This window comes from Stylophora pistillata, chromosome 6 (assembly GCF_964205215.1).
Source record: "Stylophora pistillata chromosome 6, jaStyPist1.2, whole genome shotgun sequence".
Taxonomy (NCBI): Eukaryota; Metazoa; Cnidaria; class Anthozoa; order Scleractinia; family Pocilloporidae; genus Stylophora; species Stylophora pistillata.
This window is the reverse complement of record NC_142524.1, coordinates 5,274,071-5,288,433: the sequence shown is the minus strand read 5'-3', so window position 1 is coordinate 5,288,433 and position 14,363 is coordinate 5,274,071. Positions and strand designations below refer to the sequence as shown.

General features: G+C 39.6%; 2 protein-coding genes across 4 annotated transcripts; one reads left to right on the top strand and one right to left on the bottom strand.

The window, feature by feature from the left end:
* The first annotated feature begins 220 nt into the window (after positions 1-220).
* Positions 221-9,068, top strand: LOC111323166 (calcium/calmodulin-dependent protein kinase type 1). 3 transcript variants are annotated; one of them, XM_088725916.1, is made up of 3 exons: positions 221-1,954; positions 5,443-5,843; positions 7,501-9,068. In XM_088725916.1, exons 2-3 carry the CDS (start codon positions 5,490-5,492, stop codon positions 8,191-8,193), a joined length of 1,047 nt encoding a protein of 348 aa, XP_088582042.1. In that variant the 5' UTR covers positions 221-1,954; positions 5,443-5,489; the 3' UTR covers positions 8,194-9,068. The 3 variants fall into 3 exon arrangements, with proteins under 3 accessions (XP_088582042.1, XP_022782197.2, XP_022782198.2); XM_022926462.2 differs by lacking the exon at positions 221-1,954 and adding an exon at positions 1,998-2,544; XM_022926463.2 differs by lacking the exon at positions 221-1,954 and adding an exon at positions 2,635-2,862.
* A 621-nt stretch (positions 9,069-9,689) lies between these two features.
* Positions 9,690-13,918, bottom strand: LOC111323208 (ubiquitin-ribosomal protein eS31 fusion protein). The gene is made up of 5 exons (XM_022926520.2): positions 13,834-13,918; positions 13,663-13,729; positions 12,300-12,354; positions 11,902-12,089; positions 9,690-9,904 (listed from the first exon to the last, which is right to left on the bottom strand). The coding sequence occupies exons 2-5, from the start codon at positions 13,708-13,710 to the stop codon at positions 9,722-9,724; spliced, it is 474 nt and encodes a 157-aa protein (XP_022782255.1). The 5' UTR covers positions 13,711-13,729; positions 13,834-13,918; the 3' UTR covers positions 9,690-9,721.
* Positions 13,919-14,363: the final 445 nt, after the last annotated feature.

Below are 14,363 nucleotides of genomic sequence, written 5' to 3'. Positions count from 1 at the left end.
GCAGTGCGGCGCATTGGGGAACTAAAGTATTACTAGGGGTTCATTGTTCGTGGCTTGTGGACGAGCTGGATTACATGAAAGGCGCAAGTGCCAGTTGTTCAGGAAAGGTTCATATTCTTTACACTACTTACTGGTGGGGGGGGGGAGCCTCTGCACAGAACACCAATTAAGGAGATCCGACGAAGGGGCTTGTAGGAGGGGGGGGGGTTTAAATCTTTATTACAAGTTGCTGATTCGCAAAGGAGCACAGGACATTCCGGTAAGCCCAGAAAGTGGTTAAGATGACGCGAGGTGCAATGTGAAAGGCGGCTGTTATGCGTTGGCGAATGCGGGTCTTAATTTTAGAGATGATGGTTTGAGCGGATGGCCCTTTAGATTCGAAAGTGTCGAGGTTCCGGGCGGCCCACAGCTCATTTAGGGTGACTTTTATTAGAAAGGAGGTGATGGCATTTGAATGCTCCCAAGAGGAACCTTGGGGCAGTCCTTGGCGTAATAAAATAATAGATTCGGAAAGTAAAAGAGGTTGATCATGAAACTGATTTATCAGATTTGACATCCAGTTCCACACAGGAGACACGAGGCGGCACGAGCAGAAAGCATGAGAGATCGTTTCCCGCTCGCCACAGCCCGCGCATTGATCGATCACGGCGAACTGGCGCAATGACTTGAGATAGGCCCTTGTTTTTACCACACCGTGAGTGATCCGCCACGCTATTTCGCTTTCCCAATTGGTACTCAGACCAGCACCGAAGATTTCCTGCCAGACATTTTGCCAAGGGAGTTTACAGCCCAACCGTCGCTCCCACTGTTCGATGCAAGGGAGCCGCCGGGGAGGAGGGGGTGTTAGCCTTGAGTAAAAGGTTCTCACCGTGAGGTCGGGGAGGGGATCGAAATTCACCCCCACCCGGTCGACTGTTGTCAAGGCAGCGCGGTAAATGGGGGGTTGTTCATCCCCTAGATACTTGGGAACGTCATTGGAGCGGAGAAACGCCCAACTTTTAATTCTGCGGCTCAGCGGAAAGCCGACCCAATATCGCGCAAAAAAAGACCCATTTGGCCGCGTAAGTCGCGTCACCCACCTGGGGAATCCACCGGAGTTTAAGGGCTCGAGATTTTTCCTGGGGATGTACAACGGACAAACCTCCGTTTTGCCATGATAATCGACAGACCTCACGTTTAACGGTACTGTTTTTCGACAGTACTGTTTCGGCCTTCGGGGCCTCATCAGTGCAGGGCTGATGTTAGGATGGGGGAGAACCGACAGGGTCCTCCCAAACGACCCAACATTTGTGGTATCGTCCATGCCATGTCAGAGTGCGCAAACTAGAATAAACTAGTGAGCATGCGCAATTGCATGTATTTTCTTTTTCAACTGGAATTAATATTGATGTTCGTATTAGAATGTGCCCCGGACTGTACTGCGTAACAAAGCAGCTCCCCTTAAGAACTAACAGTCTCAGCGCAGAATGCCAAGTTCTTTTCTCACAGAAAACATTGCTGTTTTATATACTGTGCAGTGTACCAAATACAGAGACCCTTTTTTATCTTGGTTTGGATGAAGAAATGAAAATTTGGATGGAGGAGGAACTAATTTTCATGAGAAAAGATTGACAGATCAAAAATTTGTCAAATTAACTGTGGCAAGAAAATGAAGTTCTTATTTCAAGTCGGCAGCTGTGTACGCTAATCGTATTTCACGCTATCAAAGAGGACTTCTCTCGCCCTTCTCTCTCCTGCACGTCTCTGAACCTCCATGTAACTGAAGGTCTCTGTGCGAAATTTTCCGTGTTCAGTGTTTGGTGGCTTGTCATGCAAAATTGCTTATGGAAACTCATTGGCTCAATGATACCCAAGGGTAGGCCGTTTCGGCCGACACACAGAACAGTTCTAACAGAATTATTTCTTTTCGCAGCATGATGTCATTGAAGGACTTCAGCCGATATTTAAAAAAATGGTAATCTAATTTTGAATGTCTAAAAAATCATTAAATTACACATCAGTTTTTTTTTAATGCCACAATAAGCACATTCGATACTCCTGTAAAAGTGAGTTCAAAATGCAGAACTGAGCTTCATTTTGTTTTTACACGTACCAAAGGTTGATGTTGTGAAATATTTTCTCATTGACATGCGATGTTATTGTTTTCCAGGATTATTGTGCGTAAATCACATGAAGTGTATTGACAATGATATAAATCTCTTAAGCTGTTGTCACTATTGTTTCAATACCACGCTAATTAATATCGAAACTGTTCTTCACAAAACAAGAGTTGTTCAGTCTTTATTTCCGTGAGTGTCTACGGTACATGACTCAACTCTGAAGGACGAAGAAGACATGAATTAGCGCGGGCTGAGCTGAGATTTAATTGAGCAGTTGAAGCAGTGTGCTCACTTCTATTGAAAGAACCCGATATTTACTAATTAACTGCAAGATTCAAGAAATCAATATACGCTGAGAACAATCGAGACCAGGCGGCGTTTAGGAGGACTTCACCAAATTTAGCACCACTAAGGTGATGCAGCTCTAGTATAGATATCTTTGACGGTGAGTAGCGGTTGAACTTCTTTAGATTTGACATTGATTTTCCTCGACTAGGGATTCATTCATTCTTATGGGAGTATTTGATAAGCAACACTCTACCCCGTTTCTAGGGTGAACGTACGTTTTGAAATTGCCAATCGCGCAGAATACTCATAATCTTAGTCTAAGATTTTTGCATGGCATGCCAAATACGAAGGCGAAATCACTTTTTCTGCCTTCAGATTTGACAAACAAGCGACCGCCAATTCTTGATGAATCGATCTACCAATCTCAGGGAAGAAAAGCTTGGAAAATGGACGAAATATCTCACTTGCGTGAAAGGTAGTTTTGATAACCTCATGCGACGAAGTCACCGTTAGCTGCGTGCGTGAGTTCGCGGCACCCAGATTCTTCATTTATAGAGTTTGGAGCTTAAATTCAAAGAAAGATCTACTTATTTAGTTTTCTTGTTTATTTGCCAGGAAGTAAAAAGGCTTGATAAAATAGCAAGAGCTTATATAGAATATTGAAAAGCGATTATTGACAAGAGGATTATTGGGGTTTACTCAAATTATCTGGTAACTGCTTATCCGTCTCGAACAAATATTGGTAATAGATCGGGCGACAGAAGGTAATTTCAACGAGACATCCGTATTTCGGTGTGCTCGCATGCCTTGCGCTTTTCCAGAAACTTAACGGAAAACACATGATAATAATTTACATACGAAGTAATAGAAAATGTTTGTGTAACTTCTCGATTTTTCTACATTTCGATTTCCCACCTGTTATCTAAATTTAGCGCTCAAGTTAGTGATGCTATAATTGATAAGGAAAAGAATCGAGCTTTTCTTTGAACGACAACTGTATATTTTATTCGTTTTCCGAATTTCGGAAGATTTTGGTTTCAATTACAACAAAATTGTGTACAACACCGCTGCACCTTGCAACGATGTTGATGACATGGAATCGGTCAACTGCTGTGGGGCGTGTAATTCAGTCGAAGAGCCGGTTGAAATGATAATAGCTGCTCAAATACCCTGCGGCTACGCAGAACAGTTATAATGGTGTGAGGGTCAGTGCGTTTTTCGTTTCATTAACCTTGTCACCAGTGTCAACTTAACATTTTAGACAGACGGTCAGTAAACGTCGAGAACATCCTGGAAGTGATTTTGAATTCAAATCAGTGGTTTCCCGCCTAAATGGCCCCTTGATGTTCGCACTTTGGTCGCTAATTTCGCTTTTTGTTTTGTTTTGTTTTTTGTTTTTTTTAAGAATAATCATCTTTTTATAAACTGTCAGTCCAGGAATCAGTGCCCTCTATAGCGCCAATAACATAAACTCGGAAAGTCATCTAGGTGATATTTTCAAACTTCGGTTTGAATAAATATTTTGAAAAATTATTACCGCAGTGGAGGTGAAAATGGCGGATATTTAATATCTACTGTGTTTCAGCGAATTATCGATATTAATAATTGCATTTGTAAACAGCAATCATGTAAACTGTGGAATTTTCTTTGAAAACAAAACTCGCTTTTTTTTTCACTGACGCTTCACCGCACTCAGACCCACTAAAGGTGAATAGCGCTTTTAAATCTCTTCTAAATCGGCCAATTAAGGAAAAGGATCTACTGATTCAGTTACTGGTTTAGCATTCCGCTTCCTTTTCGGAAATCTGACAGCTACAATGCCTTCCTCTCCCAAAGAGAATCTGTCTTCAATAGTTGAACACGGGCCAATTGTCGAAAGAAAACAGCGTGATGATTCATTTACTGTTCATTATTTTTTTGTGACAAGACATCACAATGATCCCTTGTTTGTGAGTCGAGGTGAACATGAAAAAGATGAAAGTTCTCAAGGGGAAAACTAAGAAACCCTCAGTTTTTCCTGTTACAAAATTGATTAACTTTTTCCATTTTACAAAATTGAGTCAACTTTCGAGCGGAAATTGTGAAGAATCCTTGTAAGATTCAATCAATCAAATTCGGTACATTTTGTTTATCTTCTTTCATTTTTTTCTCAAGGGACTAATTGCTATCACGAGCAGTTTAAGGATGCAAATTAGTCATAAGGTGGATCTAAATACAAAGAGTTTTTAAATCTTCATCTGTCCGATTAGGATTAGAAATGATTTATTTACGTACAAAGAGACTTGACGACAATTATTTCTTCTTTTAGGGTGTAAGACCGTTGTTTCCAACGATACGGGAACGAAAAAAAGAAGAAACTGTTCGTGAGGAAGCCGGTTTTAAAATCAATAGTGCAATGTTAGGCGCTCTCATTAATTCTACTTATAAAAACAAGACTTGTTTAAGAAGCCATTTAACTCTTCTACTGACTCTTGCCTGCTAAAGTTCATGGCTTCGTCGATCGTCATAAATGTGAGGGGCACGCTTTGTTAATTAAGAAAGGATGCTTTAGTTTTTTTCACTCACCGTTCAAAATGAGGTTGTGCTGCAAAGAGAGTACTGGAACAATTACACTGTGCTAAATATCATATTGTCATTTTTGAGACTGGCTGCTTGTTTACCTAAATTGCGTTTAATAATGCACCGTAAGAAATGCCTTAATCACGCCTCCTAACAAATGACAGTTTCTTTAAGAAACCGCGGAACATCTTGCTCTCAAAGTTTCTCAATTATTTGCTTTGTCACTTAACTTCTTAAGTACTTGCTGACACAAAGTCAAAAATTTTGGTTGTACACATATAGTCGCACTTGAAAAGTGGTGAAATTTATTAGACAGTTACGTTGCTCAAGCACGTCCAATAAGCGAGTCGGTCTCTTCAAAAGGCATTTGATGAATGGAGTTAATTTATGTTTGTTTGCGCAGTGGACTGTAATCCAATCGCAAACAGCACGTTATATACACCTTCGATCTTCTTGAGATTCGAAGCCTTAACAGAGCATTTTTGTTTTCCAACAGTTTCGTCCTGGCGTTAAATAGTACGAGGTGTTCTCCGCCTGACAGTCATGTACGAAATGTCATTCGTTGACGATGACTCCGAAGATTTCAGGATCCAGGACTTGCTGGGCGAGGGGTCTTTCGCTCAGGTCTACAAATGCGTCGAGACCAAGTCACAAACAGTGTTCGCTCTGAAAGAATTTGACCAGAAACACAAGGAATTTGATGAGAAAGCTGTAGAACAAGAGGTACAAGTATGGAGTGATGTTGTTCACGAGAACATCGTTCGACTGTACGCGTCCTTTGCCGCAGGCTCTTATATGTACTTTGTCCTGGAATACGTGGACGGGGGAAGCCTATTTAATCACATGATGCAGAGGCACAAATATAGCGAAAAAGAAGCTGCGAACATTTTGAAACAGGTAAAGTTCAGCATTTTATTTATAGAATACTGCGGTTAGCTCACTGATGTAAGCTTTCAACGTGTAAAATGCAACTCAGCTGCCATTGGTCTTCTGTTACTAATTCTGAGTTTTTCATTTGCGTTAGCAGTTCAATTTCGGCATTAATCTAGTACTGTACCACTCATTTTACATCTTGTCATGAGCAAAAAGGATTTTATTTTCGCTGAGCGTGCCAACTTCGAAGCGTGTTGCACCATCAACAAACGCGATGTTTGTAGAATACGGTTTATCAGACCTCTTGAAACAACTATGACAAAAATGTAATGAGTTTGAGGTGAAATAGACCGGACCACCTTGTTCAGTTTATAGCACTTCAATATGTGACAAGGTTCGGAAAATTCCGCGAGAAAACTTGATGCACATTTTACTCATATTTTGTTTTGTTTTTAATTCGATACTCATTCGCTAAGCTAACCTTGGATTTTTCAATTTTTTATGTGAGACATTTTACAACCTTTTTATCTCACGTATGAATTTATCTGACCGAATCGAGTCATCATTAGTTCCGTGTTATCTTGAAGATAATATCTACATTCTCAATGATACAGCTAATCAAACAGCGGATTCTGATAAAAATATGTCAGCGATACCTGTAAAATTTGCGCTTTTCGTCCGCAAATGTATTTTACTTTTAATTTGGTGAACGTGTTTACTTTTATCAAACGTCGTTTTATGTTCAATTCAGAGGATAATTATCGGATTAATTTCTGTTTTGAAGCGTTTCAGTATCAAAAAGAGATTTAGACAACGATTAAGGGTAAATTTTTTTAGATGCATAGATTGGCGAAAGTTTTAAAAAGTCCTGATTTTCGTTTTATGTTTTTGAATTCCATTCGTGTTTTTCAAACATTTTGTGGCGAAGAAAAACCAGCATAGTCTTATTTTGTTGTATAATTATGAGAATTTGTATCCGTGGAATTTATACGATGATTATTTTTTTTCCCTGCTACTTATCTGGGCACAGAGTAGAACCTTTGTCCAAGAGCGCAAAATATACCGTGACATCAATTTGACCTTGGCCACCGCGCTATAATTCAGCACAATATTCATTCAGTTGATATTTTTGGCACCTTCCATGTGATTCCAATTCTGACCTCTAACCTTTCAATCAATTTACTGCTGCTTTCCGTTGGTTGTATATACAACGAATCAATCAGTATTGCATCATTCCAAACTGTTTTGTTTGCCTCCGATGGCGCCCGCACTTTGATAAATCGTGTTAGTTTTTGTAAACAGAAGATGCATCAGAGGAGCACTAGCTGGTAACACGAATGCTTCAAAACGATCCCTTTTACAATAATCTTCGTGGCACGTGCAAACATGATGCGACTAGTGCAGGGCGAGCATACTTCGCCCGTGGTAAAATTCGAGACGAGTTGGAAGAGGTTTTTCCGGGGGTCTGGCACTAATAATCAGTGTTGGACCTTCGGGATCTCTCGCGTGTTCACGTCGCTCAAGGCCTCATACTTTCCCGCCGACGAAAGGGGCGCTCGCACCGAAGCACTGATAATAAAGACCTGCTGCAGTAAACTGTTAAGAGGAATCTTTTATATCCTTTTTTGTCTCGCCAACATCCAAGAATCTAATCCTAATCTAATCTGGTATCGCTTCGTAGGTACTTGAAGCTCTTCATTACCTTCACAAGAAACGAATCGTCCATCGAGATGTCAAACCAGATAACCTACTAGTCAAACAGGTTCCAGATACCGCTGGAAAATCTAAACAGCATCTTACAATCAAGTTATGTGACTTTGGATTTGCGTTCAAACTTCCACCAGGTGTCGAGGTCACGTGTTGTCCTCCGCGGGGCGCGCCGATGTTTTTGGCGCCAGAAACAATTCTCGACAATCCTATTGGTCGACCGGTGGATATGTGGTCCACAGGTGTACTTCTACACATCTTAGTGGCGGGCTATCCACCATTCTGGCACGACAACAGCGAGAAAATGCTACTGGCGGCGGTGCGAGGCCAGTTTAGTTTGACTACTCCAACTTGGAGCAAAATTTCCAAGTCCTGCAAAGATCTGGTCAAATCTATGCTTGCCGTGCAGACATCCCAGCGTATCACGGCTGTCGAAGCCATACGACATCCTTGGTTTTTCAACGTGTCAGAGTTGGACTCACCGCATCCGCGAAGAAAAAACAGTAGTGCGCTGTCGAAAAGTTCTCGACTGACAGAGAAGCTCAAGTGCACCATCAGCGAGATGCACTCAAGCATGAAGCTGCAGAGTTTGAGTCTCGATCCTTTGAAGGGAAAATTTTTTCCGCTCTATCACTCAGCAATGAATCTTTCCGAACTTAACAGATGATAGTAGCTGCGTTTGTCTCGCACAATCAATTTTGTTCAGCCTTGTCCGTACGGCATGCCATGGAAATCTTAACAGACTCGTTGATTACTAGTGTCGAGGTGGCGGGGCCGGGGTGTGCTCACATTTCAGACGCCAAGAAGTCTCGACAATCCTATCGCTCTACCAGCGGGATTGTGGTCAAGCAGTGTTCCCCTCTTTCTTTTTCTCGCTCTTGAGAGGATACCTCCTTCAAAAATCCCCTAAAATTTATTTTCGCTTCTCGTTTGTTTACCTGACTGAAGGAGGAACCCAAAGTTAAGTCAGATGGCCTGGTTACATATGCGCGCGCAAGGACTAATTCTTCTAAATTTTGATACGTAAAATCGAGAGTGCGAATGAAATTAAGTTATCAAAATTTTGTGCATTAAACAAAGTTTCTGGATTTCCTCTGAAATTCCCAACCATGGGATGGTCAGGTGGGACGGCATTTATAGACAATGGCGAGATAAGAAGGCACAGTGAAAGGTCTGGTCCCAGTGTTTCACGTATTTAAGTGTTCTTACGTGGTCATCATTCACTCTATAAAGATTATTTTATTCTTAGTTTCATGATCAGCAAGAGTAATTCTTGGGATGAAGTTTCAAAATATGATCAACTTCTTCCTTTTCATTATTAAAAATCCACTCCTAAATGGTTCCAGATAACCACTAAACCTAAAAGAGTGCAAACACTGATGGAAACATTACTGTGCAGTTCAAATTACAGCATAGGCATTTCCACTCACATTCCACCTTGAAGATGTAAAAATTATTCCACTAATAAGCAAACCAAACAACAAAAACACCATCTTGACTGTATCACTAAAGGGTAATTCAAAATAAAAAATTCAAATTATATGTTGTGTCACCCTTCTTCACCATTCTGACAATGACAACAAAACCAACCAGAAGACAGGTCAGTAGGCATGTCTCCTCCACATAAAAGAACACTGCTAAACCAAATGATCTAAAGAATTTTCTATGTGCAAGAAATTTCAGAGAGCAGACAACTTCATTACGTAGAGTCACTCACATGGCACCATTTTGCTCAACATCATTCAGGGCAAACCATGTCAAAATCTCAAAATGATAAAAGAGGGTCTGGTTACTAGACAATCTGGCTCTATCAACTTCGTTGATGATGTAAATTGGCCATCATAAAGAGTTTCTAAGCTCTGACAAAGGGTCAACTCTCAAAATTGTCAGCTTAAGAAACTATTTACAATGGCACATTTTACATCATCAATTCAGTTGATAAAAATGATCTAACAACAACGACAAAATTTGTATTGAATAATGAAAGTGTGGCAACTTTCTGCTCTGAAAGCACGCCTGCAAAGGCAAGTTGAGCACAATAAAAAGAGAGTTGCATTTGAAGAGTGTTAATCACCCTTGAACTTGTCTGAATGCAAGTTAGGGTAAATGCACTGGACTGTTACTCCTTCAGGCTATGAACCAAAACAAGACTACAACACCAAATACAGAAATTTTTTTTAATTTAAACCCTTCATCTATTTGCCTTCCTGTGCCTTGCTATACACGTATGTTAAGCAGCATTTTCCACAGTACTGGCGGTCAAAGTGACTGGCCATGAAAACCCCTGCACCACACGACTCATTTGGACACTCCCTTCGTAGACGAGTGATCTTTCCATTTTCATTCACCTTGTAGTACTTCAAGACAGCCAGCTTGACCTAGTAAGGTACAAACATTGTGTGGTTAGCATACAATCTAAAGTACTACAACTTAATAATAATAATAGTAATTTTTATTTATATAGTACTCATATCTTAAATTCATGGCACTTTACAACACTGTACGGGGGACTTTACCAGACTGCAAAGCAGTTTACAATCAAATAAAGGCGAATATAACAGATGCCCCCTTCCCCCAATTCCCAGTAAACAGGCCAGACCACATCACAGTAATCTCATGAAGTGGGTTTTTTAATGTCCCCTGCCCAACCAAATCAACTAATTAATAGATGCTGGAGACGGGACATCCCTATCCGAGAAGACTAGAATATCTAACCATTTCTTGATCGATGTTATAGAAAGGTAGCATATTCTTCTCAATTATTTTAAGACCCTGAGTGTTGGTCAGACCGGGGCTCGAACCCTCGACCTCCCGCACAACAGTACGGCGCTTAATCAATTGAGCTAACTGGGAGGCAGTTTGAGCTAACAGGGAGGCAGTTATAATGAATAATAATAATGCACCAAATGCAAAAGGCAATCTTGTCTAGTTCATTACACATTGCTAGAATGTTTAAGCTGAGCATTTAGATATCTTTAGGAATTTTGGACTCATTTTGACAGAAATTTCATCTTGTACATTTTTGAGATTTTATTACATATCTTAGGGTTCCCATAGGAACATGGACAGCTATATGAACGATGTTTTTCAATTTATGAACAGTTTTATTTTGTAATTAAGACATCCATAAAGCCTTTAGAATTAAATTTAGTTATTTATATATTTTTCTGACACTCTTATCAAATCATTTTTAATCAGGTTTCTCTTTTTTTGTGTGTGAGTTGGTTTGCTTGCTTTTCTTTTTGCGTAAATTATTGTGTAATTGTTGTCACAAGTTTTAGTCGATGCTGTGGCTGGTTACGGTTTGCTGCCCAGCCTAAGTTTTAATCTTTACCCTCGGCATCCAGACGTTTGTACTGCCAATTTATAATAATAGTTAAATATTTAATAATAATAATTTAATATTTATATTGCAAAAATTAACATGTGGATATGATCAAATGCACATCATTACATTTTTTGGGGCACTTTGGCTGGACTGCATCAGCAGTTTACAAACAATCGAAGGAAACTAATTTAAAGATGCCCCCTCCCCCCCCCAATTCCCAGTAACCAGGCCAGACCACATCACAGTAATCTCGTGAGTGGGTTCTTTAACGTCCCCTGCCTAACCAAATTAACTAATTAATAGATGCAGGAGACTGGACCTACAATTTATTCGTCCTTATCCAAGAAGACTAGAATGTCTATCCATTTCTTAATATTATAGAAAGGTAGCACATTCTCCTCAGTTATTTTAAGACCTCGAGTGTTGGTCTGACCGGGGCTCGAGCCCTCGACCTCTTTCTCAACAGTCCCACGCTCTAACCAATTGAGCTAACCAGGAGGCTGTAAAAAAAGAAACCATGAAACTAAAGGACTCTTGCAAGTCATCATATATTATAAATTATTCAAACAATTCAGATACAGTTCTAGTGACCAGGTAGTGAGGAATCTGAAAAAAAAACTAAGGAGTTAATTGTTCCAATTTCTCACAAAATTCTAAGGACCAGACAACAAAGGAATACAGAGTAGATAGTAAGGAGATTAAAACTTTCAGATCTTGAGACTGAAAGGTTCATTTCACACAACTCTACAAAGAGCTTTTCAGCAGATAAAGTTATTTTAAGGATGTCCCACACGTTTATCATAGCATTTTCCAACCAAAACTAATTTACTGATAGTTCACTGATTGTAATTGGTGAATGAACAGGGCTTTCCACTAACTTTTCAACTTACTAGCCAAGTGGCTAGTGGAAATAAAAAACCAATAGCCAAAACTGAATTTCTACTAGTCTGTCGCTAGTTGGCTACAATTAATGTCGAGCCCTGATAAAAAAGTCCTAATTGTTTAACCAACATTCATTTTTGTCAGATACATTAATATTAATCTTACCTTCTTCTTCTTGTGCTTGATCTTCTTGGGAGTGGTATAGTTCTTCTTCTTCCTTTTCTTGGCTCCTCCCCTCAGTCGCAACACAAGATGAAGGGTTGATTCCTTCTGGATGTTGTAGTCACTGAGGGTGCGACCATCTTCAAGCTGTTTTCCAGCAAATATTAATCTTTGCTGGTCAGGAGGGATTCCTATGGTAAATGGTGGTAAGCTTATTCCACGCACCAAACAAAAATGATAATGTACAACCAGAGATATTACTTGAAAAGTGCCCGAAAAATACCAGATGAGACTAAACTTTCAAATAATATCAAATCTTGGCACAAATAATAATCCAACTAGGGATAACCTTGAAGAAAAAAACCTAAAACTACTGCTTAGCCAACATCACCTCCCTTTACCTTCTTTGTCTTGGATCTTTGTTTTCACATTCTCTATTGAGTCACTGGGTTCAACCTACACAACACATGCAAATGTCACTCCATAAAACAATCTTGTACAATGAATCTTTAAGGTCCAGTCAGGGCTCGACACTAACGGTAGCCAATTGGCCACAGACTAGTAGAAATTCCGTTTTGGCTAGTAGTTCTTGTTTTCTGGCAAGTTTGGCTTGTAAACAAGCTGAAATTGTCGTAACATTTTAAGTTGTCACTTGCCACTTGGCTAGTACATTGGAAAGTTAGTGTGAAGCCCTGCCAGTGACAAAATTACAGCTACTAGCCCCTATTTCAGGAAATACACTTTTGCATTGTGCATGGAAACCACACTCTTAAGTAGCCAGTTTTAATAAGTAACAGGCATCAGGAATATTCATCATTTCTTCATTCTTAAGGAAATCTGGTTGTGAAGGTAACTTAAGAAAAATAATAATAATAATAATTTACTGACTTCTAAGGAGCAAATTCTATGTAAATATATTCAAATACACCAAAATAATAAATCAAAGATTTTAAATAAACAAAGTGCATGAAAATCCCCTCTGGCAGGAGGTAGACCAGTAGGCTATTTACAGAGCGCAGCCGAAGAATTGAACGTGGGGCAACCTGGAACAAATCCAGTGAGTAGAGGGTAAAGGACTCGAACCTGGGCCACCTGATTACAAATCCAGCACCCTAACCACTCCACCACCCCGCCTCCTCAAAAACAAAACAAAATAAATTGAGCAGCAAGTTTACTGACTATCTCCCTGGACTTGATCCACAGGCCAACATAATCATCAGATCATCTTCATTCCATGTTTCACTTTGGTTAAATCTTGTGTTACCATACACAAATTTCAAAATAACACCTTACCACTTAAGGCCACCTTAATGGTGGCCTTTAATTAATGAACACTATAATTATTTCTTCTGTTAATTACTATTGTGATCCACTAAGAAATAGCTTTTTAATCATAGTTTGGTAGTCTCTCAATACATTTTGACAAGCTTTTAAGAGTCTAGTGTAAGTTTTATTTACTAAATGAGTTTGTATGAAATAGTTTTAATGCTTAGCGAGGAGATATTTAAAATTTTCCATGATTCATCTTATTTCTTCTAAAAGCCAAGACACTTCAGGGGTATTTGAAAACAACAATCAACTTGTTCTTCCCATCACAGTCAATTGTATCAAGGAAACCAAAAAAGAACATCCAAACCAATTGGAACATTCAAGTTACTTTTTCCACATAATGATACAAAAACGGAAAAAAACAGTTCATGAAATATATTCACATAAAACATACGCTTGCTTGCTTGCACGTGTCATAAACATATCTTCACGAACCTCAAGTGTGATGGTCTTGCCAGTCAGAGTTTTCACGAAAATCTGCATGGCTCCGCTTGAAAATTTTCTAAGGGATGGAAGAGCTATTAAAGAGTTGCTCTATCGAAAATAATTCGAAAAATTATCCGTAGAAGACAAGGAAAAAGTTAGAATTCTCAGTAAAATTCTTACCTCTCACCAAGATGGCGGAGAACCACGAGAAAAGAGGATGTTTAGGGGTGGTCTGCGCTCTATATCAGGGGGTTCGGACCGCTGATCGAAACGAACGCTGTTGAATATCGTCCCCATGACTTTAAGAGGTCTTGATTCAAGATGGCGGCGAGAACGGACTCAAACACACACCGAAGAAACCTAGTTTAGAAAGAGGTATTTCCTTTTGTATAAGGACCATCAACTTCTCGAAGGAAACGCAATGTTTTAAGGGGTATCCAGCAGGAGAGACTTTTAGACGTGGTGCGCTAATCTGATAGGTCCTTAGTATCATGATTTCCAGAAGTCATATTTTGAGCGATGTAACGCATTTTGCTCGAGGCATTTTTCTGTTTTAGATGATTAATCTTTCTGAGTAAAAGATGAATGACTGTAGTCAAGGGATCATTAAATGGTTTGTCATGGGGCAGCAAAGAAGAAAACCAAACCAGCAGCAAGTCAGTTCTTATTTAATTTAAATTAATTCTTGGTATAGCTCACGCTTTGCTTTT